The sequence below is a fragment of the Lichenostomus cassidix genome, chromosome 1 (assembly GCF_008360975.1).
Source record: "Lichenostomus cassidix isolate B80296 chromosome 1, HeHo_3.0, whole genome shotgun sequence".
In the NCBI taxonomy this organism is placed as follows: Eukaryota; Metazoa; Chordata; class Aves; order Passeriformes; family Meliphagidae; genus Lichenostomus; species Lichenostomus cassidix.
In genome coordinates, this window is record NC_139479.1 from 16,691,671 (window position 1) to 16,715,442 (window position 23,772).

Below are 23,772 nucleotides of genomic sequence, written 5' to 3' on the forward strand. Positions count from 1 at the left end.
AATTGCTTTGAAGGCTGGTTTACCAATCCCCGTGAGGGTGATTGGGTTTACTAACAGTGGAAAAAAAGCGTATTTCTTTCATGTTTTATGTATTAAAAACAAAAAAATGTATAATCCTCAAACTATAAAAACTAGTGTTCCCTTTTCATTCCATCTCCATCACAATGTAAGTAAACTGGCATATTTTTAAGGCCATTGGCCCAGAGACTCATACTTTGTGTATTATTTGTATCTCATTTTCCTACAGGGAGATGTTTGCTCTTAACCGTTTCAGAGGATGAGTTCCTGCTGCCTGGAGCTTGATTTGTATAAAAATACTTTGGCTTCGTCCCAGCAGCTTTGTGCCTTTCATTACTGAGTATCTGTTGAAGACCACTTATCCCCAAATATCCCAGAATAGCTCCTAATTAATGAATGTGATAATTTTCCTTTGCTACTTGTGCTTCCAGGGTCACTACAGATTTACAGCGAGGCATATACATGAAACGTGGCATCCTGAAGAATTACAGTGACTGAGGAACAGATTTTTTTGGGTTGGGAATTTCCAAGACTTCAATCAAAACTTTCCTCTAAAACAATGCCAAAAAGTAAAAGTAATGCCAGCTTGTTTCCACAGGCAGGTTCCCACAGGCTGTTGGTGTAGAGAGGGCAAGAGGTTTCCCCCTGAGCTGACACTGCTTTTTTTCTCAAAAGCTTTCCAGTTTTACCCCAAAATGCTCCCCTCACACTCACTGTGTGCAGCCACTGTTGCAGGGCACCACAGCTGCTCTGCTGGGTGCCTGGCAGGATGGCACCTCATTTGATATTTATTAAAGTCTTTGAGCTGAAATGATTTACTGTGCAGAAAACTTCCCTGTCTGCTATTCATCCACTGTAAATGGCTGAGAAAGGTCTGGGCTTTTCATGCTTGCAGAAGCTTTGAAAAAAATATGGTTTTGCCATTGACCATTAAATTACTCATTAGGGATTTTTTTTTTATGTGCCTCAAGCATGTGACTAAAAAGGCTCATCCTTGGTAGATTTTATCAGATTAATTCCCTTTGCTGTTACAAATCTCTAGCAAATTTTGTCATCAGAAGAAATGAAGAAATGGTAAGTTGAGTGAGGGGCTTGTTCCAGATCTCCAGATTCCTGCCCCAGTGTGGTCACAAGCAGAAGTGATGAGAAAATAATAACCAGCTTTTCAAGTGGAGAATGAATTAGAGAACTCTTGTTTTGTGGTCTGCATGTGCAGACAGCTCCCAGGTCTGCTCTGAAGAGGGCAGGTGTGTGGGGAATTGGTCCCTCTGAGCAGTCTGAGGTGATGTGTGGGCTCTGGGGATGCAAGGTGCATATGGTTTTGGCCCTCCCTGCCTCCCTGCAGCTCTGCCAGGGCAAGAGCTGGCTGCAGACCTTTCCCTGCCCACCTCCCCCAAAGTGGTTTGGGTGGGTTGGGGTCCTAGGGAGGGTCTGTCACTCCTGGGTGGGACATGGAGGATGACACTGGGACCTGATGTGGAGTGGCAGGTTAGGTGCAGCCTTGGGAGAAGTTGCCTGGAGCCTGCTGTGCACCAGGGATGTCCCACAGCTTGAGGAAGAGGAGGCTGAGGCAGCCCTGCCACACATTTCAATCTTCATGCCTCAGGTAAGCCCTGCACTCTGTACATCAGTTGCCAGAGGTGGTTTCCCTTCTCCTGGAACATCAGATATTCAAATGAGTAGCCAAGCTGGATGCAGTACTAAGACAAAACTTGTGTAATTTGTCACTGTGCTCATCTCATAATCCTTTAGGAAGGGAAACTCTTATTTTTAGGAATAAAACTCTTATTTTATTTTTACAATCAGCATTGTGAATCAGCATCCGTTGGCTGTTTCAGAGGATTTCCAGCCTCATGCAAAACAAAAGCCAAGCTGTGCTTGGGGACAGCAAAGGAAACTTCTACCAAGGCACACTACTGTTGGAGATGGCTGCTTACTGCAGTCCCAACTTTGCATTTTCAACACAAAAAAATACAGATAGTTCCTGATCTGAGCAGCTAATCTGTCCAACACCAGGTGAATGGATTTCCTGGACTGAAGATAATGTTGGGAACAGTTCATATCCTATAGGCTTGACTATTCTACACAACCTTTTCTCTGATGCACCAAAGGCCATTCTCAGGAGCAGGCAGGGAGACACGAATGTTGTTCAGGGAGCCGAGTGATTTCACCCACCTTAGTAACCTGCTAACAATCTTTACCAAAAGAAAATGGGAGCACCTGCTGTGCCTGGGATGCTGGAGGGAACAGAACCAGATGCAGGGTCTGGAGACTTTTTCTTTGTCTGCTACTACTGCCCAAGCAGTTGAGCTGGCACTGTCACTTTCTGCAGCCCATTTTTGGAAGCCAACAGAAGTTCCAGTTCTGCACAAGGGTTTAGGAGATTATGAGGTAACTTTTGAGTAAGCCCACATATTGCATTTTGTAGAAGTGATAAGGCGTTGGCAGCTTTCCCCATGGGGAGTTCCAGAACAGGTGGAATGTGTTGGCTGTTCCCATCACATGCAGAAGTGTGAACAGATGTGCCACATGAGGCAAATTGCTGGAGGTGAGCTCCAAGGTCTGGAAAACAGCCTGTGAGTGTGGGTGGAAGAGCTTGTTGCAATTTAATGTGCTTGATAAGAAGTGAACATCTAACCCCAGTGAAACTGGGGAAGAGAAGCACTAGGGCAGAGGAGACCCTTAATTAGATACCTCCATCCCATGAGCCTTCTTTCAGTGTTCCATCTGCCTTTCCAATGCTCCTCAGCTGTTACTGCTGTTGCCTCCTGGTACTGATAAGCAGGGGGAAGAGAAGCAACTGGAGGAAGGCACGGAAAGTTGCTTTGTTTGGGAAGACCCACCACAGAGGGAACATGCTCTGTGTGGAACCTACCACACACACCCAACCAACCCCACCCCCACCCCCAACCACCACAAAACAAACAACTTTTATTTTATTTTTTTTTAAATGCAAACTTTCTGATAAAATTAATGTCTTTGAGGAATTAATTTTGCTTTTTTCAGAAATGGCTATTTTACACTAGAAAGTTTGGGAACCCAGAAGATTTGCCAGCAAACCAAAGAATTCCCACTGCTTTTCAAAACTAAGAATGAGAAGTTAAAAAAGAGGAAGAAAGAGAAATTGAAATCTGCTCTATGCCTGGATTTGGGTTTCACTTAAAGTTGGTATTGGACAAGACTACCTTACAGTTTGCCAAGTGCTGGCAGACTGCTAAAAAACTACCACAGCTCACAATTACCAGGCTGATGTTTTTGCTGTCATTACACTGATTGCCTGCTTGCTGGTGTGTACTTGCCACATAAGATGTTTCACCTGGCAGTGTGGGCAAACCATGATTGAAGCCCATGAGACAGGACAAAAAACATCCCAAGAATGATAGAAATCACAATGATTTGGGAAAAAAAATCAAAACAAAACAATAAACAAAATTAAACCCACCAACTTTCAGGGTCTGGATTCTTTTTGCCTGATCAGGAGTGTATGTTTTAAATCCAGTTCAGAAAGCAATGTCAAGTTACATTTTGTAACATATGAAGATGCTTACACAGATGTTCATTGAAAGACAACTGACACCAGATGGTGAAAAATGGATTGTTGCTGCTTTTGTCTCTGTGAGGAGAATGCCCCTAATCCCATCTTTGCCACAAAGAAACTACAATAACCTTGTTTGCAAGCTCTCATGCAAAGTTTGTCCTGCTCCTTGGGAAATCTTGGTGTTTCTGCACACCTGCAATGAGTTAAAGCACAGATCCAGGTGCTACTGATACCAAGATGTGTTTGCTGCTTTCTTCAGGGTTTGTTTGTTTCGATGCAGAGTCTCTCTTGCTAAGCAAATTGGCCATCCTGCAGAAGGGAACTGTTACTTGCAGAGGTCTGTCTGGTCCCCAGCCAGGCTGACGGGATGTTTGCAAAGGGAAGTTTCTGTCAGGGTGAGAGGAAGGAAAATGAAAACATTTCATGTCAGAAAAACTGTAAAAGAAAGAAAGCCTCTGGAGGAGAGACTTGATTTGAGGAAAGGAAATTAGGGATACAAGAACCAGACAGTATTATTAATTTCTCCAAGGGAGAAGTTCTCCACTTCGTGTCAGCTCAAAGATTTCACAGCAGATTTCCAAAGAAAACCCAGGTACCTCTGGAAATGATGCCAGTGGTTTAGTACTCCTGTGGGCAAGTTCTGGCAGATTTAACTGCTGTGATTTAAAACATGGCTGTCCCAGATGTTTGCCTTGCTCGCTGGCTGGAAATTACTGCCTTAGAGGAGGATGTGGCGTGTGCTAGTGTCTCAGGGCTCAAGTTTACAGGCTGGAGAAGAAAACTGCTTTTGCAGGTTTTTGAGCTGACACAGTGGACAATGTACTGAGACAGTTGTGGCAGCAGTTTGTGGCAGCAGTTTTTGGCCAGTGCTGCTGTCCCTTGTATTGGCTGATCTGTGCTGAAAGTCAGGAGCCAGGCAGGGAGCAACAGCTTGGATCAGTGCAGATAAATCTGTCTGAGCTGTCTGTCAAAACCCTGCCCTCTGAGTACAGACACTCCAAAGTCGAGGCTCTGTGGTTTGGGCATCAGGCAATGCTGGCTTTTGTCTGAAGTGAAGATGTTTCACCCTGAGCTGTGGCACCCCGAGGCTGTGCAGTACAAGGCACATGACAGTGCTCAGGGCTGTCAGAGCTGGGACACTTGGCTGGGAATTTAGCCATATTTTAAAGTTGGTTTCAGCTGTTTACATATACACACCTAATTCTCTGCTCATGATTTAGGGATCCCTTTTACAGCTGGTGAAGGCTGACTCTACAGTTCCAATAAGTGTTGTCCCAGAACAGACATCTAAAACAGGTGAGATGAATCATGGCTTGAAAATGCCTGTATTTCTTCATTAGCACTAAGGAAAAGCTAGGATTTCTGTCCCTGATTCTGAAGTTAAATTGAACAAATCTTATGTTTTGTGTCCACTTTTCCAAACATTTTCTGTAATTCTGTGGTTTGCATCCTCAGAAAGCAATGCTGAATTTTCATGCCAAAAGAGATTTACCAACAGTGCATTTTCACTTTTGTAGCAATATTTACGCTAATAATAATAAAATTGTAATAAAATTTATCTGCACAATTTAAAAAACTTAAGTAAGTGGAAGAAAAAAGAACCAAAATAGTAGAACATTCCACTGAATTACTTACAAAAAATTTACATTTTGGAATGAGGAAAAGAAAGTGATTCCTTTTATAAAACATGCTATAAACAGAAAAAAAAGTAATAATAAATGTTGTAGGTTCCACTTTACTGTGCACTTTTATCCACCAAGGATGGCTGCACTTGGATAAAATAATTTCTGTAGCTAAGCCTGCTTATGTAGAACTTGGGGGTGTATTTGTGATTTAAATGGAAAACAGTATTGTAATGCTTAAAAGCTCTGGTCTGTCTCTGTGCTGTGTAAGCTGTTTCTAATCTGTATTTGAAGTTCTGTGCTGTTTATCTTGAGATCCAGGTTGATGTTAAAACATGTTCCCTTTTAACAGAAGAATTTTCTGCTTGCTTCCAAAAAAGATCAGCAACAAAGGAGGTGAAATGAATCAAAGCCTTCTTGCATATTCTAGCTCTCAGCAAGGCTGAGAACACTCTATAGTAATCCCCTGGTTTTGGGATGTGTTATTTGGGGAGTTAAATTTAGCTTGATGATGCCACTAACATCAAAATGATGCTTAAGAAGCAAATGGGTCTAGATGGTAAAACAACAATACAGTGAACAATGCTATTTGCTCCACTAGACCAAAGCCAGCACACTGCCTCTGCAGGCATGTCTGGATTGCTAGCTGAAGCAAGAGCTCAAGAGATAATTTATGTCCATCAAACTCTTGATCCGTGTGTTCTGGGCTGCAAGCTCACACTGCTGGCTCACGCCCAGCTTTTCATCCACAAGAACCCCCAACTCCTTCTCCTCAGGGCAGCTCTCCATGACTTCTCCCAGTCTGTGCTCATGTCTGGGATTGCCCTAACTCCAGTGCAGCACCTTGCACTTGGACTTGTTGAACTTCATGAGGCTCCTGCAGGCCAACTCCTCAAGTTTGTCCAGGTTCTCCTTGATTGCATGGTGTCTTTAAGGAGTGTCAACTGCACCATTCAACTTCATGTAATCTGCAAACTTCCATAAGAAGTGGCAGTCTAGCCTCTAAACTCAAGCAACACTAAAAGGGAAAAATTGTTATTCCATTTCTTTGACATACTAATCCTCAAAACCAATACCTGCACCACTTTCTCCGTTTACACATTTTCTCCACAACAGTTTTAGTGTGGAAATGGCTGAGACACAAATGTAGTTTCCAGGCAGATCAAAGTGTCAGATAACATGCAGCATGAGAGGCCAAACTCAGATGCCAAGATGCATTCAGCAAAGGGAGCCATGGAAAAGGCTGGCCCTGTCCTCACCTGTGCCCAGGTTGCTGTCACAGATTCCCTGCTGGCAAGGTCTGTGGATGGTGTTCAGCTGCTGTTTGCATCTTTTCGTATAAATTATTATTTTTAAAGATATGGACAAAGAAATCCTAAATATGATTCCAGATCTTTTGCATGTGTTACAGAGAGAAATTAAATTGAAACCAGGTTTCTTAGGCTCAGATGAGTTAGGATCGGAATCAGACTACCATTCACAACTTTGAATCCCCAAATACACAAACACAAACTTTGCTCTAGTAGCCATACAGGAAAAAAAAGAAAAAAATTACATGGTTTAGAATTTTCACGGAAGTTCTGTCTACTTGCACTTGTGCACAAATGGACAAATATTCAGTGACAGAAAAAGGATTTTATGCTTGTAAATTATACTAAATTGGGAAGGAAAACAGTGCAAATAGAGATGATCAGTCAGAACCGAACTTTTGCAAACAGACCCAGAGAAATGCGGTGGAGGTCCTCCTGAAAAAGAAATTGCCTCTTTTTTTTGTTTTCTCTTAGGTTTGTGATGGTTTGCTTGGGCTGAGAAATTGCTCAAAAATAAAAGCACACTGTTTTGGTACAAAACTCCTGGTGTGATTGTGACTCGGTGAAATCACATGGGGAAAGGACACAGCCCGCACAGGGCTGCAATTTCCACTCCCGGCAGAGAGCGCGGGGCTCCGGGCAGGAAGCGCAGCCTCGCAGAGATGAGGTTCGGGTCTGCGGGACAGGCTGCGCTCGGTGCCGCGGAGCAGCGATCAGCTCTGCCATCCTCTCGCCCCGCAGAGCTCCGCACAGCAGCGGATCGGCTCTGCCATCCTCTCACTCAGCAGAGCTCCGCACAGCAGCGCTCAGTCCCGCACGGGCGCAGCCAAATTCCTGCGCAGCCCGGCCCGGGAGCGGGGCAGAGCTGTGTGTGCTCGTGGCTCTGTGGGCTCTCCGCGCATACCCTGCAGGCACAGTTTGCCCAACTTGTTGAACTGGCTCTTTCTGTCTAGTTTTTTTGGCAAAAGAAGAATTTCCTTCCTGATAAAAACGAGCGGCGGGCGCCCCGATTGGGCGCCTCGTTGGAGAGGATGTGACATCAGGCACATCTCTCGCTCGGCTGGAGCGCTGGCTGCCGACCAGGGCAGCCCGGGAGCTGTGTAGTTAAATCCCAACCCAGGTGCTCGAGTTTCTGCCCGGAGAGCTGGCGGCACCACGTCCCGGTGCTCTGCTCGACTCATGCGTGCTCAGCCGGTGCCAGAGATCGCTGCGGCCGCTGGGGGCTCACCGCGGAACATGGAATTTGAACTCTGGAAACCGACCGCAAAGTGAAAAAACAGCAGCTGGGCAGACAGGGCTGAGATGGATGATGAGAGAACAAATCAAAATGCCAGCAAATCGCAGGGAGGCCAGGCGTCTGCAGCGTCTCCATCAAACCCGCAGATGAGGGGTAAGTGACACTCCTGCCTCGCCACCAGCCGCAGCTCTGCTGGGAATCCAAAGGGCTGCAGTGGCTCTGCTCCCTGTGTCCTGCTTCCCGCACAGGTCCACAGTCAGTCCCGCAAAACACCCCCACGCCTTTGAAATTCTGAGGGGATTTAAAAAAGGTATTTCTGTTTGATGCTGAAATTTTGGTTGTTTTTCTTGTGTATCATAGAAAAGTGTTTGATTTTATACTGCAGTTTGTGCAAGCAGAAACAAACTTGGACCACAACACACTGAAAAATAAGTTGCAATGTGGCATGTTTTACATAAATTAGTGCCAGCAAGAAACTCAGCACTGGCTCAGTTCCTGTTTTCTTTTTCATTCCTTTCGTCCTTACTTTCCTTCTTTCTTTTCTCCATTCTTTTGATTATTTTAGTTTTTGCTTTGCTTTTTTGTCTTCTTTTTCTTCTTCTTTTAATTTCTTTCCTTTTTTTCCTTTATCTCTTATCCCTTCCGCTTGTCTTTAAGATGAGCAGACCTAAGTTTTGTTGTCCAGGCTGAGCCACCAACCCTACTGGGTTCTTCTGCAATGGCATTGTTGTGGGGACATAATAGTGAACAGTTTTTCAGAGAAATGGCCTCATTTTGGCCATTGCTCTGTGTCTGGCCCAGAGCCATTGAAAATATGACATGGTAAAAAAACACAAGTAAGTTACTTATAAGTTCACATAACAGTTTAGCTGGATGGGTTCCATGTTTCTATTTCTGTGAAGTTACTCCTTCATCTAATGATGAGTGCAGAGGGAATGTGGTAAATTGAGAGGATGTGATTTTATGCTGTCCTCACTCCTTTCCTGGGCTGTTCAGGATGTTTCCATTAATACCAAATCGAAAATTAAGACCATGAAACCACAGTGAAAGGCTGATCAGTCTATCTGCTGTGTCGTCTGCCTCTCCTCATGTGTGTCAGCTATGTAAAACGTGAGGCTGGGGTGAGAGGGAAGGCACAGCAATGTTAACAGTGAGAATGGAACCAGTCCACACTGAAGATGAGCTCCAGCAAAATGGGGATGGAAGAGGGGAATCCCACATGGTGCACTGCTGGACTCAGATCATTTGGTCCTTTGAAAATCAGAGTTCAGTCCATTCCTTTTGTGTCTGCATGTTCCTTAGCAGAGTCAAGTAGCTCTGCTGGCAATGTATTTGGCTCAGGCTATGTATATCACAACTTTAAGGGACAGCCTTTGCACATGAAAAATACCATTTGTAATACTGTTCTATATAATGCCTTAGGCATTTGTGTCTGCAAATATGAATGCAAGAGCATACCTTCACTGGAAGGACTTCAGAGCCCTTTCAAGCTGCTCTGTGGTGACAGGCATGGACGGCAGCCAGCCTGGGGACAGGCACAGAGGGTGCAATGCCCTCACATGGTCAGAGGTTAGAAAAAGTTGCTTCAGCCATCACCACAAAAACCAGTGCTCTAGAAGGGTCCTGTGAAAGCTCTGTTGTGCACAGGGAGCAGTCAGAATTTGTGTTTTGTGTGTGGTTAGTGCTATAAAGCTCCCTCTGTACACACCACCCTGCCAGTGTCATGTGCCCAAGTGATGGCAATGTAATCAAATATGACCAGAGTTTAATGTAACCTCTGCCCTGGCTGGGGTTTTCTGCAGTGGAAGGGAAGCCAGGTGACCCAATGCCACTGAAAGCCAGTGGGACTTGGATGTCTAGATGCTGAACTTTTGGAGTCTGACTCAGCTTCCCTGTGGACTAAGGGGTGGGTAAATTTCAAATTTAGACAAATGGTCTTGTTTCTCTATGAAAGAGCAGTTGTAGATATTTTTGGCAATCAGGAATCCTTGTTGCAGTGGTGGTACATACAATGAGCACAGCTGTGTCACCTCCATACACTGGCCTTGGTACTTCATGAGCAGCTCTGGTAGACAGAGTGTTTTGAGCACGTTCATGGAAGTCACTAGTTCAGGATTTCAAAAGCTCATGGTCAGCTGGAATTGGCATTTGCTTAGGCCTTAATCAAATATAAATACAGATCTTTTATATTCTGACATTGTGCCTCCTGTGAAATGTAGAAATGGGCAGTGAGACATGGAAATCCACTGCAGCCTCCTTTTCAGCCTGGAGCAGGCAGAAAAGAGAAATATTGTCATTTGCCAGAAGGTGATTCCCTGGGTGCAGAAACTGGGGAAATTCACTTTCTCTTATGGGGAGATGGGGGTGCCTCCCTGGCATTGCTTCAGGGTAGAGGTGTTTGCTGCAGATGGAGATAGGGCAGGAGAGACATCAGCCTGAGGCGGTGCAGTTCATGGCAGCAGATCTGGAATGATGCCATGGCAATTAGTCATCAGTCAGGCCTTTAACACCCTTCCTTCCAAGGTATCTGAGGCTGGTGTGATGGACTCCATAGGACTCCACTTCCACCTAGGATAAAACTCCCAGTTTCTCTCACTTACAGAACTCCCAGCTCGATTATGTGTCAGCACTTACCTCTTTATTTTTCACTGACATTTAATTTTGATGCTTATATTGTCACTCTTTTAATTCATTTTTAAGACTTGGAAAATTGCAAGCTAATGGCCAGTCCACAGGTGGCTGGTCTGGCTCTTTTTAGAGTTTCAGTAGAAGTCTGTCTTTTCTCAAGCAAGGACTGAATGGGTAAAATCCACACATGGATAAGTCCCTCTTAGTAACTAGAATTCTGACATGATGGTATAACAAGTTGGTAGATTGCACAAACGTCTGACTATATTTGTGTAGCAAAAAAAGTTCAAGTTGCAGGTCAAAAAACTGGTTCTTCAATCTAGATTTTTAGAATTTCTGCAAACATACTTCCCTTACAACCCATGCAAATTGAGCAATGGCATTAGTTTCTAAATGGAGAAAAGCTTTTTACATACCCTGGAAATAACCAACTGTAACACAAGCAGGATCAGCAAGAACAACAGCACTGTCAGATAAGCATCAATTTGACACACATCACTTAGGGCAAAGCTATTTTAGTCAATTAATAATACTATGCTTTAATAATTGTAGCCTAGTTTGACTATCCTTACGAACCAGAAGCACAGCTTCTGGAATTGGCTGTCCGTTTGCTAAAGCCAAAGGATGTTTGTGAACTTACTGAAACTGTGTAGCTGTTGTGGGACAGAGCCCATGGAACACAGAAAGAGGCTTGCAGAGCTCAAGTAATGCTAATAACAAAGAATACAAATTTCTTTAAAAGCTTTAAATTTCTTTTAAATTTGCTTTAACAATTTCTTTAAATTCATACACTCCTGGCCTAGCTTGGGTTAGAAGGGACCTTTAAAGTTTGTCTCATCCAACACCCCTGCAATGAGCAGGAACACTTTCCACTAGACCAGGTTGCTCAGAGCCCCATCCAACTTGACATTGAATCTTTCCAGGAATGGCACATCCACCACCTCCCTAGGCAGCCTGTTCCATTATTTCACCTCCTAATTTTTATATCTAGTCTAAATATACCTTATTTTTATTTAAAACCTTTATCATCATCAGCTTACATGTAAACATTATTTTAAAGAATTTTAAAGAATTATAGTGGCTTATTAGGATTTTTTGTTGAAGGCAGACTTCTCATTGTCAAGGATTCCATTCCATGCATGTGCTCTATTATAGTTCCTGAGAACCTCAGCACCTCTGCCAGCAACTTGGTTATTGGAGTTTTCTCTGTAGTTAGTGGAAGAAGAGTGGGACATCTCCAGAGAGCAGCAGAATGTCTTTCCACAGGAAGCTGTGTGAAGTGCCCTCTGTAAAAGCTTCCCTTCCTTCCCAGGGAAAGCCTGGGCCATTGGCACAGAGCAGATGCTGAGTTTTGAATGCTGGGACATAAATGTCTCCCAGAGGGATTATTGCTGTCAGTTGGCTCTGAGCCATGAAATCTGTGCTACTGGAGATCTCCCTCTATTAATATTTGCACATTACATATACATGCTGTACCTCACTTTGTGTTTCAACAATGCAGAGGACACAGCTGTTACTTAGAATGCACTACTCCCACCAGACACTGAAAACTGAAAGGCAAAATTAACAGGTAACACAATTTGTCTCCTTGTACTTTGGTCCCTTCTCTTGCCAAGTGTTTTTGACTCTAGCCCAGCTCTGAACAGCAGTAAATGACTGATCAGCCAAACCCTCTTCAAAACATACGTCGTTTGAGATAATTGGTGAAATGTAATGAGCTTGTGAAAACAAAGACACTGGAAATAATTCAAAGAGAGGTACAAGCTCAGTCAGAGCCAGGTGATGTTCTGCAAATCCCTCTCCTTTCTACTGAAGGGGAGCACAGCTGCTCAGTGCAAACACGGGTTGATTTAAAAATGCACCCAGAGAGAAACCATCCTTTTGTCTGTCTCCCTCACAGCATCTGCTCCAAGGAAAGCTTGGCAGCTCAAATATAGTAGAAGAGGGGTCACACTGTTGAAGTAAAGTATGCTGGTGAAATAGAGTTTTTGAGTCTTTTTCCTGTGTTTCTTTTTATACAGACTTTGTTTCAGACTGGTCTCCTTTACATGAGGCCTCCATCCATGGGCGTCTTCTTTCTCTGAAGAAACTCATTGAACAGGTACCTCTCTGCTGGGTTCATGTGGTCTCTGCAGGGTTTGTTCAGTGGATGAATGCAGTCTGTGCTTTATTGTGAAACTTCCAGGGTGAGAAAATCATGTTAACCAGGCCACAGTGAAATCTGCATGTAACAGACTTTTTTTTTCTCTACAAGTTCCTTGCCCAGCACAGGCTTTGTGCACTAATTTGAAGATGTGTTTAGCTATCCTGGGTGATTCTTTAACTCTGGTGCAGGTAAGGGGACCATGATCACTGGGATCTCTGGATGGCTGAGGGCAGCTCCTGTGCATGCCTGTGAGCAGTTTTTGGTGTGCCAGCTGAGGGCCAGCTCTGGAGCCAGGCATGGGTCTGGTTGAGGTTTCAATTCAGTCGCCCACACATTTGTTTCTGAAGTGCCTGAGCATATCCCAGGGCCCTGCTCCCACTCCAGAAGGTCAGGGATAGGACGAAGTGGTTTCTGAACCTCACTGCTTTGTCTCTTCAAAATCCTTGGGTTTAACCTGTGAAGGAGTTGATGGAAAGGGAAGAGGTATTGGAGGCTCTTCCAGCTTAACCTTCTGGAGCACTGAGATTGCTAGAAACAAAGATCTTGTAGAATCAAACCAAGGTTTCTAATGCAGGGGCTGGTTTTCCTTCAGCAGGTGCCTTGAGACAAAGATCAGAGAACACTTCAAGAGCATTGCAGAATTCTACCCAGTCAAACAATTACAGACTCAGTGGCCAGGAGGTCAGAAGGCTTGAGCAGTGATTTAAAAAGGCAGCAGTCAGGATCCTGCCAAGAACTCTAGTAGCAACTTCTCATTGTTTTCTTGTATTTCAGATTTTGCTATCCATGGTGTAGTAGAAATCAAATCATGCTGAGTTCCTAACAGGGTGTATTGTCCCATTGGACAGTCCACAGAAAGCCTAACAGGCTTTCTGTGCTGGATATCAGTGTGTGGAAGGCATGACCTCAGGCACAATGTGGCAGTATCCACTCCAGCCAAAACATCACAGCCCCTTCATCTCCTTACTTTTTGAGATTAATAGCTCCAGGCAATTGAGCAAGGTCTGATTACATAAAACTTTAAAGAGAGAAAGGGGTTTTTTTAAATTGTTTTGGGGGTTTTGGTAGTTGGTTGTAATGACATTTTCCATTATCTTATCAGGGGAGTGATGTTAATCTTGTTACAGCGGACCAGGTGTCTCCTCTCCATGAAGCCTGCCTAGGGGGTCATGCTGCCTGTGCCAGTGTGCTGTTAAAGCATGGTGCTCAGGTGAGTATGGGATGAACAGACCATTGTCTCTGGTGTTAGTATGATGTATTGCCACTCTTTAATGCCAGGTGATGTCATGGCACAATATCTCTGTGATTTACCCTCTGTACTTAGCTCTGCTTAAGGCACTTATGAAATGCACTTCCTAATAAAGCAATCCAAAAAGCACAGATATAAGCAGCAGTTATTGTTCTTTAGAGGAGGATGAAATATTCTCATATTTTACAAGAACAGGGGGAAGTTTGTCTTTCAAAGGGTTTATAATCCTGCAGCAGTTAAGGATGTGTTTTGTTTTATGCACATTAATCTTATTGGTTTTAACATGCAGAGTCTTAAGTAAAAGCATAGGAATGTTAGGATCAACTGACAATAAAATGGAAAGAAAATGAAAACAAAATGCAAGTAAAATGGTGAAATGGTGTCTCATGGCCACTAATTTTCAAGGCAAAATTATAATGAATAAGAAAATTAATTCTTACATATATTACCTTACCATATATTACCTTTCAGTTTAAAATATAAAAAAATTTAAAAAATAAGCGGGCTTCACACTTTCAGCCAAAAATGGACTATTTCAGGAGAGAGCTATGGGCAGGTTGTTTCACCTAAGATAACTTAGTGGGCATATATTTAGCCTGGTAATTTGCTAACTCGTGAGAGACCCTGGAGTGGGACTGATCAAATTTGTTTTTGCAGGAGGAGAGACTTGGGGGCAATTTAAAAAAAATATTTTTTTAATGATTGTTTTAATAAAAAGTTATTGTCTTCAGAAGTACAAGGGAATTTTGGCATGGAATTAAATAAAAATATTGAGAACCCTATTTTCTGCTGAGAAACTAGTTAATTGTAATCAATTTTGAAATACCAAGAAGACAAAAACAATTTCCTGATTGTGTTATTTCCCCCCCAGGTGAATGGAGTGACTGTTGACTGGCACACACCATTGTTCAACACTTGTGTCAGTGGCAGTGTGGCTTGCTTGAATTTACTGCTGGAGCATGGAGCCAGCCTACAACCACCCTGTGACCTGGCATCCCCCATCCATGAAGCTGCTAAGAGAGGTAACCCCACAGGCATCAGCCCTGCTTTCCATGTTGCTAGCAGTGCATTGAAGTGGGAGATAGATAAAGAAGACAATTTGCTTGGTTTGGGTCGTGTAAAATGCCTTGCTAATTGGTCTCCTTGTGAGAGGCACAGTTCTTCCTGCTCATCAAGGGCAGGTCAGCTCAGCTGTCACATCCTCTGAGTTCACATGGTGACACCTGGAAGGGGATGCATTGTCCATGTCAGCTGCCTACAATGTGCACATTTGAGGGAGACATCTGGCTATCTACAAAAGCTGTGGAGAGAAACATGGAGTGATTCATCTCATCTTCAATAGACATCTCAAATGAGTCAGATAAAATGTGAGGGCTTTAGCTTGTGAGGCTTGAGCCTGTTTTGCTGAACGTGGCTTTGCAGCTCCTGTTTTGCTGGCTGAATCCACTGGAGTGGATGAAAGTATTACACTACTGTCTCCTGACAAAACATTGAGTCTTTGCCAAACTACACTGCTGCAATAGAGAACGTGCTGGAAAAAAAACCCCAAAGGCCTGATCTTTGTGAGTTTACTCTTCCTTTATCCCTTTTAAGGTCACATGCAATGTGTCGAACTCCTGGCATCCCATGGGGTAAATATAGATCACGACATCAAGCACCTGGGTACCCCACTTTATGTAGCTTGTGAGAACCAGCAACTGAACTGTGCCAAGAAGCTGCTTGAGTCAGGTAAAAAGAAAAATAAAGAATGGTATACTTTCATTTATACTTTAATTTCCTGTGACATTTATCTTTGGATTGCCTTTGCATAAAAGATTTTGGGGAGCTCCTGCTTTGGGGCCAAACTATCCCTTCTGGTGTCTGTACATGTGATGCTGCAGTTATTTGAAGTGGACAAGAAGAAATTTAATTTTTTAATTTTACTCCCTCTTTACCCAAAACAATTGACTCAGCCACTTTTACATAGTATTTCTGCAAACATGTTTTAATTTCCAATGAGTTAATAAAACGTTTGAGACATTTCAAACACAGAGAAAGGCTCAGCACTATATGCTTTGCATCAGACAAACCTAGCTGTAAGTCTAAACGCTTGGATAATTACACAAAATGATTTGTTATCTACAGTAGTACAATTCTTCTAGCCAAAGGGGCCATGTAACCTAAGGTAGACACATAGCTGGTACAAAAATGATGGTCCAACAGAGCTACTTTAGGAAAAACAACTGAAAATTAAATGTCTATCAGCTTTTAGGTAGGTCACTATTTACTACAGTGACCTTTTTGGGGAAGAATTCAAATGCAAATTAATCTAAATATTAAATGTTTTGCAACTACTTTATTTTTTCTGCTAATTTGTTTTTTGCTGCCTCCTAAATTTGGAGATATGTACTATAAAAGCATTATAAATGGTTTTGAATTAGTTCTGCAGCTCAGCTTTCTTAAGGTGTCCCAGGAACCATTAGTTCAGGGTAGTCAGTGAAGGAGCTCTCATCAGGGGTGCTTATGTCCTCTTCTACCGAGGGCCTCTGGACCTTTTCCATACTCACATTTTTTCCCTAACAGAGACTTTGGCATTTGGAGATCCCACCAGCTTAAGCCTCTGGTACAGAGGATGTTGGAATCCTGCATGTATTTTAAGGGGTGTGAAGCAGAGGTGGGCCACAGGTGGAACTACATCTTTATCCTGCACCAGGATATCCATGGGCTGGGCAGTGGATGAAGGACCTCCTCATGCACTGTTCCTCTGGGATCATTTTCTTAGTCACAACTCCTCTCCTCCTCAACCAGTGAGAGCTGTGCTTGTGCAAATTGTAGCACCAAGCCCCAGAGTAAAGGAGTCCACCTCTGTGAGGAGGCTTCAGCATGTATGTGTTATTCAGAGAAATAGCAGCTAGTGCGGTGAATGAAAATAGGCCACTGTGTAGTCATTATTCTTTGTCATTATTCTTTGTCCTCTCTTACTGTCCAGGAGCAAATGTGAACGGTGGCAAGGGCCTGGACTCCCCTCTGCACATGGCTGCCAGGAATTGCAGTGTGGAGCTGGTGAAGCTGCTGATGGACTTTGGAGCAGACATTTGGGTGAAGAACGCTGAAAATAAGAGGCCAGTGGAGCTGGTGCCACCTGGCTGCCCTGTGGGCCAACTGTTCCTGCAGAGAGAAGGTGCCCCTAAGAGCTTGTTTTAGGGAAAACCCACACTGACTATTGCACAAGGTTATGTTATTCCAGGCTGCTAGCACTAGGAAACTGGGAATAACTAAGCTTGCCTCCATTTGCTGACATAGAGACATTGTTTTTTAGTGTCAGAATACAGTGGTGCACTAACAGTGATAATGGTAAGAAAAATAAAACTCATCTTGAACATCCAGATTTTGAATTGGCTGCATTAGGAAGCAATCATATGGAGCTTGCCATATAATGCACAATAGAGTTTAGAGTGAATAAACAAGCAAAATACGCCTTAGAAACTAATGGTAGCTTTTTCTCATTACCTAAAACATTGAATTTAGTGAGAATCTCTCAGCTGCATTGTGTCAGACAGCAGTAGACCCAGGAGTGTTCTGTGGAGTGTGCTGACAGATGCAGGCAGCAAATCACCTCTGATGGGAGTTGAGGCTAAGTGGTGAGGGTGAGGTTTGGGATCTCTGGTTACACAGTATGCTAATGGTCAGGTTTGTGCCAGTTACTTGTCTCAGCACAAATGCCTAAATGCAGATTTGCAACCCAAAACATTTTAAAGCATGTAATACTAAAAAAAACCAGCATATTGAAGATCCTTTTATCTAATTCTTGGTTCTTTACTTTTATTCTTGGGCCAAGCTCTTAGATAGGTGCAAAAGTATCTTTAAAATGAAAGACAACCTGATTTTTATTTTGGTGGGCATAAAGGAAAATTGCACAGGAATGATATGAGTATATATGAATGAGTATATATATTTGTACACTAGTCTTTCTTTAAAGACAAACTTTATGTGCTGAATAATACAGCAGTATCAAACCACAGGCTTGAACTTCAGGAAGTGTCTATTTTGTGCTTGAAAATTAAATAGTTCCAGGTAATTTTATTTTATTGATTATGAAGCCTTTAATGAAGTGTGGAGGGAAAGGTTGCTTACTCTTATTGTGGGAAATTTGAAAATGATCTCCAGTGTCTACTCATTTTTTTGCTTTAGATTTTCTTCTTTAGATTTTCTCATTCAGTCAGCAACCTATACATATTACTAAATAATCTGGATTTTCATTGTTTTAAACAAATTGGTGATGGTGTGCTCCATGCCAGTTACATGTTGATGAGATAGGTGCCATAGAAAAATTTACACAAAAGTAAAATTGGAATAACACAGTGATGAATCAGGCCCTGCTTGAAATAGTAACGTGAAAGTAGCATGGGAACAACTGTGCAGTGCACGTTATGCATAAGCAACAGATATTTAGTTTTCCAGCCTAATCTGTGGCACACAGAGCCGAGATCTTTTTGAGTTCCAGTCCCTGCTGCTTTCAGCTCCTGATTCCTGTTGCACTGCATGTGTCCTGTTTATTCAAGATAGAAAAACATTTCAGGCACACCCTGTGAAACTGGCCCGAGAAACACTGCTTGGGCTGAGCTGACAGCTTGGGCAGTGAGCAGCTTTTCTAAGTGAAATTCAGCAATCAAATATGAAACAATAAATACCTGAAGGGAATTTTCCTGCGGAAGAGTGTTTTTCTGATATTCCCCAACATGCCCTTCTCTGAGTGGGGTCATGCCTGTGGGTAGCTGATCTCTGGCTTCTTTGCCTGGCTGAACAATTGCAGTCTGGGAGAATGGTGCAAACTCTGCCCTCCTGCCCTGCTCCTGTGCATGGCTCCTCTCCCCTCACACCACAGCTGCTGAAGCCCCCAGACCATGGCCAGGCAGGCTGCAGGGAGTGTGTTTGGCAATCAGAGATGAGTTGGTGAGCATGTTGACCCAGTCACCCTCCCAGGACCACCCTAGAGCAGGTGCAGTACATGTGATGGTTCCTTCCTAGCAGTTCACCATGCTGCTGAACCACCCCACACCCTGCTTACATCTCAGGGACAGTCCTACTTGTGGGTGAGAGAGTAAGTGAATGGTGCAAAAATGCACTGTGTTTTCGAAGAGTGTGCTTGCATTTGCTAAATATTTTCCACTGTAGTGTCACTGCTTATGTTTTAACAAGTTTTCATGTTTTGGGTTTGGTTGTATTTTCTTTTAATGGAAGCTTTTTTTTTTTTAATGAGTTGTTTGCAGGCAGAGCATTTTTCTGTGGTATCATCAGAGTCAAGCACAGGTGCAGTGTGATACTGCAGTAGTTTAACTAGCCTCGTATCAGCTTGCCTTGTTTTGTACCCAAGAACAGGGTACCTAACTCATATGCTGGCTCCTAACAGAAAGGTGTAGCCCTTTGCACAGCCCTTCTGATAGCACAGCAGTTTTCAGCCCTGCAGAGCTGCTGGAAATGTGGTGTCCTACACCAGGGAAGTCCCAAAAGCTGATCAAAGGTGCCACCTCACCTCATTATTGTTGTGGCCTCCCTTCCTTCCCTCTGCTCTGTGTGAGGAGGGCACCTAAACTGTCCCCTCCCAGCTCACTCACCTCCCTCTCACTTTCTAAGGTGTCTCTTCTTATATCCTCCCCACTCCCAGCATCCACCCCCTCCCTCATCAGTGCCCATCTTCTTTCCTGCTCTCCTACAGTCCCCACCACCCTCCACACTCATCACCCCTGTGCAAACGATGCCCTGGAGGGTGGAACACTGTCAGGTGCTGCAGGTAAAACTTCACATAGGATCTTCCTCATCCTGAAAAGGATGAGTGACCCAAACAAGTGTATAATGCTATTATACTTAGATTTATTGCAAAGTGACAAAGATTCTTCAACAGGGCTCACATCTATCAACGTGGGACCATTTAAATAAAGAACTCTATAGTATTTCTTCTGCTTTGTGTTCGTCACTGTTATGAAATATGCCTCAAGAAAGCAGTGGACTGAAAACTTTGATCTCACTGGAGGGTGAGAGGAGGAAAGGGCTTTTAAGGTAGCATCAATCATGTCTTCTCAGACAGTACAAACATTTGTGCTGCTTAAAAGAGAAAGACTGGTGCTGCTGATGCCAACTGCAGCTGTGTAATGACAGAAGGACTAGGCATGGACTGGATTGCAGGCAGGCTGTTGTCCTTTGGAGGGTGAAGGTTTGACTTTTCACTGCTGAGTGTGAAAACCTGGTGAGAGGTGGGTTGCAGGAGGTGGGGAGAGCAGTGAAACAGCTGCTGTTTCAGGTTTATTGTTTTGGCATTATAAAGCCATGTGTGTAACCTCTTCCCTGGATCTTTCTCCAGGGCCACTGTCCTTGATGCAGTTGTGCCGCCTGTGCATCAGGAGGTGCTTTGGATACAAGCAGCATCAAAAAATAACTGGACTTCTCCTCCCAGACGAGCTGAAACATTTCCTTCTCCACATTTGAGCCTTTTCATGTTCAAAATGGTGCCTTTAATAACACAGCAAGGTTTGTTGACTCTTTTCATCACTAGTGTTGCCAGTGTTTGTGATGTTAATTTATGGCAATTTTTGTTGTCTAATAAAGCCCAGGTCTGAGAAGCACAGCACTGACCGACTTGCTCAGTCCTCACTGCCATCACCCCCACCAAATCCATTTGGAAAGAAACAATCCTGCTTGGTTGTGTGATGAAGCTAGGAAATGTGATGTGAGAGCCCCCTTGAAAGCACAAAAAATTAGCATAACATTTTAAAATAGATCTCCTGATTCTCTGGCACACTTTCAGAGGTCTTGTGGTTGAACCTCTTACAAAGAAATCTCCCAGCCCAGCACTAAAGCCCTTCATGTAAACACTAGGCACACCAAGGGGAGCTACAGAGATCTTTCTCTGTGAGCAGTGCTCATGTGCCTGTCAGCTGTGAGGGCCATGCCCACACCACCAAGGGCAAGGGGACAGAACCCTGCTGAACCCACTTGCCAAGCAAGGGATGCCCTCTGGCAGAAGTTATTTATTTTCTAAGGGTATCACACTGCAGACAGATCAGCACCAACCAACAATCATCTGCATTTAGGCCAGCATCTGAAACAAGCATTTCTGCCATAGAAAGCAAGTAGGTCACTGCTGATGGCAGCTCCCCACAGTGCAATAATAGTGGGGTGAAAGTTTTTAATCATCCACTAAAATCAATTACTCCTGATGCTTTGAGACAGAAAGGAGCTACACTTCAGAACTACACATTTTGTCCTTGTAGCATGTTATTTTTCAAGGACACAGGCTAACAGGCTATCAGTAGCAGGCATTGAGTGCTCCCCTTTTCCACCCTGAAAATTAGGCGATACTTCCTAAGCATTTTTCAGCATGCATCAGAAAAACAACAGCTTCTTCACCCTTTCTCCACCCAAGAAAAAATTAGGAGTGAGATAATATTTTTTTTCATTCACAGTATTTTCCATGGGAGTGGTAATAATAATGCCTCTAATGTGTGGTCATAAAACAAACAATAAATTTTTTTTAAAAGTGGACAATTTCTGCCCCCTGCTCAGTTGCTGGGCAGCTGGCTCAGTGTATGACATATGTGATTCTTATTCCACTGAGGTCATAAGAACAAATATTTCCTCTGGCTAAACTTTAACACTGGGCATTTTTCTTTCCCTTTCAGAAGCAGGTCCTGCTGCCACAAACCAAAGTGCAGTTGTGGCCACTCTGCTCACTTGTGTGTTCCCATGGGAATATCAGCTGCCTGATACCTGTGGGAGCAAGGGTGCTGAGACTCCAGCTCTTCTTCCTGTTGCTCTTTTCCTCCTGAGTTCTAAACCAAAGTGTATCTGCATCACCTGTGAGCAGCAGCATGCCCACCACCTCCCTGAGGGGCTGCCAGGTCCCCCCTGAGCTGAACAGGCAGCAACACACTTGGGTGCTTGTGGAGATCCTTTTTCACTTCGCTGTGGAGAATCCATAAGAGCAGGTTGGGTGTGCAAAAACTGATGGCATCACTAACACCAGCAATGAATGATATAGAGTGCTCATCTCAGAAAGGCAGAGACCTGACAGCCTTCAAATCTATGAAAACTTATTTTGATATTCACCATTGTGCCAGTGGGTGCAGTGCCAACCTTCCTTTTGCGTGTGGCAAGTTAAAGAGAGATCAAGCTCTACCTGGATGCTTGTATTTGATGTAAATCACAATTCAAACCCTTGTCTGCACAACGTGACTGCTGGCTGTAGGTATCCAGTGTGATGGCTGGATTCCTTTGTGCTGACCAAACACAGCACACTTCTGTTGGGTTTGTGGGACACTAAATGGTACCCTAATGGAACAAAATGATAAATACAGTTAGGTCTGTAACTCCTCTGCTGATAGAGATACATGGAAATGTGTCACTTCCTGACCCAATTCATCACATATATTTGAGCCATGTAAAAATTTACTGGCTGGTTTAAGATGGCCTTCTATTTTGTTTCCCTTATGCCCAAGAAGAAAACTAGAGATCTCTTTTCATTGAGGCTGGATGAAAGCAGCTATCTGGGATGGGAAAGATGGATCCTTCTAAAATCAGTATCTTGGTTAATCTGAATCTGCATTGACCAGGCAAGAAATGGACAATGAACTTAGTGCTTAACTTTTGAAGATTAAAATGTGAAAAATCCCTGCTTTGGTGGCACATTGGAAAGCTGGAGATCCATCTTATTATATTCTAGATGATGCAGAAACATTTTTTTTTTACATACTAATTTTACTTTTGCCTTTAGGCATCTTGTTTTGTAACTTCAGCCAATGGGTTTATAGAAGTAATAGTGATACCATGAGAAAATTGCTCTGAGAACCAGGCAAGAGTGTTGCTTCCAGTTTGCTTTTCTTATGAAAATTTCATGGTATGACTCTGTTTACTTGAATACCTCTGCCCAAGTGTAATTAGGATGAATTCTGTATGCTCAGCTTCTATTATCTCAGTGTGTTTACTTATTTATTTTCATAAAAATTGTGATCAACACTGGTGAATTACAGCTTTATGCATCAACACTTACCCAGTTATAAACTGTAAAAGTTGTACAAGATGCAAACTGAATAAGCTCATTATAGGTGAGGTTTGGATTTTTTTCTATGTTTGAAACAATTTAAAATGTAGTGCAGGACTTTAATGACCGTAAGGAATATATTTTATCAGAATCTTTCCTATTTTTCTGTTGACATTTTAATGGTAGTTAAGACACAATTTTGTAGGATATTTTCTCAGAAATAAATAGTTTATACTCTTTTGCTTGTTTGTTTTCATTCTTTTTTTAAATGATAGCCCTAATTTTGTGGATTGACTGATACTATGGAGTTCTGAATTCTGACTGCGTGCAATCCCACCTGCAGGCAGGTACTGTACAGAATAGTTCCTTCAAATAGTGTAACTATTCCTTCAAATAGTATAACTACAGTAAAGATGAGGCTAAAATGCAAATACTGTGTAAATCTTGCCTTTTGTTGGTGTTTTAATGTAGAGCTGGACTCATGAAATTCCTTCTTTGCTCACTTGAGGGTTAGTGAAAAGGAGACAGAGATTCCACAAAATAGGAAAAAATGTAAATTGAGATGGTTACTGTCTTCAGCTTGGAGTTTTCAACTGATTTGCATAAATTTGTTTCTCGTGCCACCTCAGCAAAAGGCACATGCAGTGTTCTGGTGCTGCTGTGGGTTCCTACATGACAGGAACCCTTCACTGGAGGTGTGGAGGTCCCTGTGTGGTCAGAAGTCCAGCAGGTGTCTGTCAGTGCCATTGGGCACATGGTTAGGCTGGGAGGTGTGGAAGGACAGTCATTCCCTCTCCATGAGATGTATCTCTGAGAGTTCTGCCCACAAAGATCAGCTCAAAGAGTGAGGGCAGTGCCAGCAAATTGCATTACAAGTTGTTTCTGCTGGATACAGAGCTGCTTGTGGAAACTGTGGAACTAAACACCTCAATGAAAGAAAACAATGGATTTAAGCAAGAAAATCATCTTTTGTTTTGTTGAAATATGTCTGATGCAATAAATCTTTGCAGT

The 23,772-nt window shown here is 43.1% G+C and overlaps 1 protein-coding gene across 3 annotated transcripts; it reads left to right on the forward strand.

Moving 5' to 3' along the window:
- The first annotated feature begins 7,548 nt into the window (after positions 1-7,548).
- On the forward strand, positions 7,549-23,009 carry ASB9 (ankyrin repeat and SOCS box containing 9). 3 transcript variants are annotated; one of them, XM_085051681.1, is made up of 8 exons: positions 7,549-7,878; positions 12,375-12,454; positions 13,602-13,709; positions 14,620-14,770; positions 15,342-15,476; positions 16,717-16,908; positions 20,086-20,252; positions 21,404-23,009. In XM_085051681.1, exons 1-7 carry the CDS (start codon positions 7,791-7,793, stop codon positions 20,208-20,210), a joined length of 879 nt encoding a protein of 292 aa, XP_084907807.1. In that variant the 5' UTR covers positions 7,549-7,790; the 3' UTR covers positions 20,211-20,252; positions 21,404-23,009. The 3 variants fall into 3 exon arrangements, with proteins under 3 accessions (XP_084907807.1, XP_084907815.1, XP_084907819.1); XM_085051689.1 differs by lacking the exon at positions 21,404-23,009 and adding an exon at positions 20,336-21,387; XM_085051693.1 differs by lacking the exons at positions 20,086-20,252; positions 21,404-23,009 and adding an exon at positions 17,750-18,437.
- Positions 23,010-23,772: the final 763 nt, after the last annotated feature.

Excerpts from the sequence above, each read along its gene's own strand:
- ASB9 (XM_085051681.1), top strand. The coding sequence starts at position 7,791 with ATGGATGATGAGAGAACAAATCAAAATGCCAGCAAATCGCAGGGAGGC. Across the intron at positions 7,879-12,374 it reads ATCAAACCCGCAGATGAGGG|ACTTTGTTTCAGACTGGTCT; the intron begins GTAAGTGACACT and ends CTTTTTATACAG. Across the intron at positions 15,477-16,716 it reads CAAGAAGCTGCTTGAGTCAG|GAGCAAATGTGAACGGTGGC; the intron begins GTAAAAAGAAAA and ends CTTACTGTCCAG.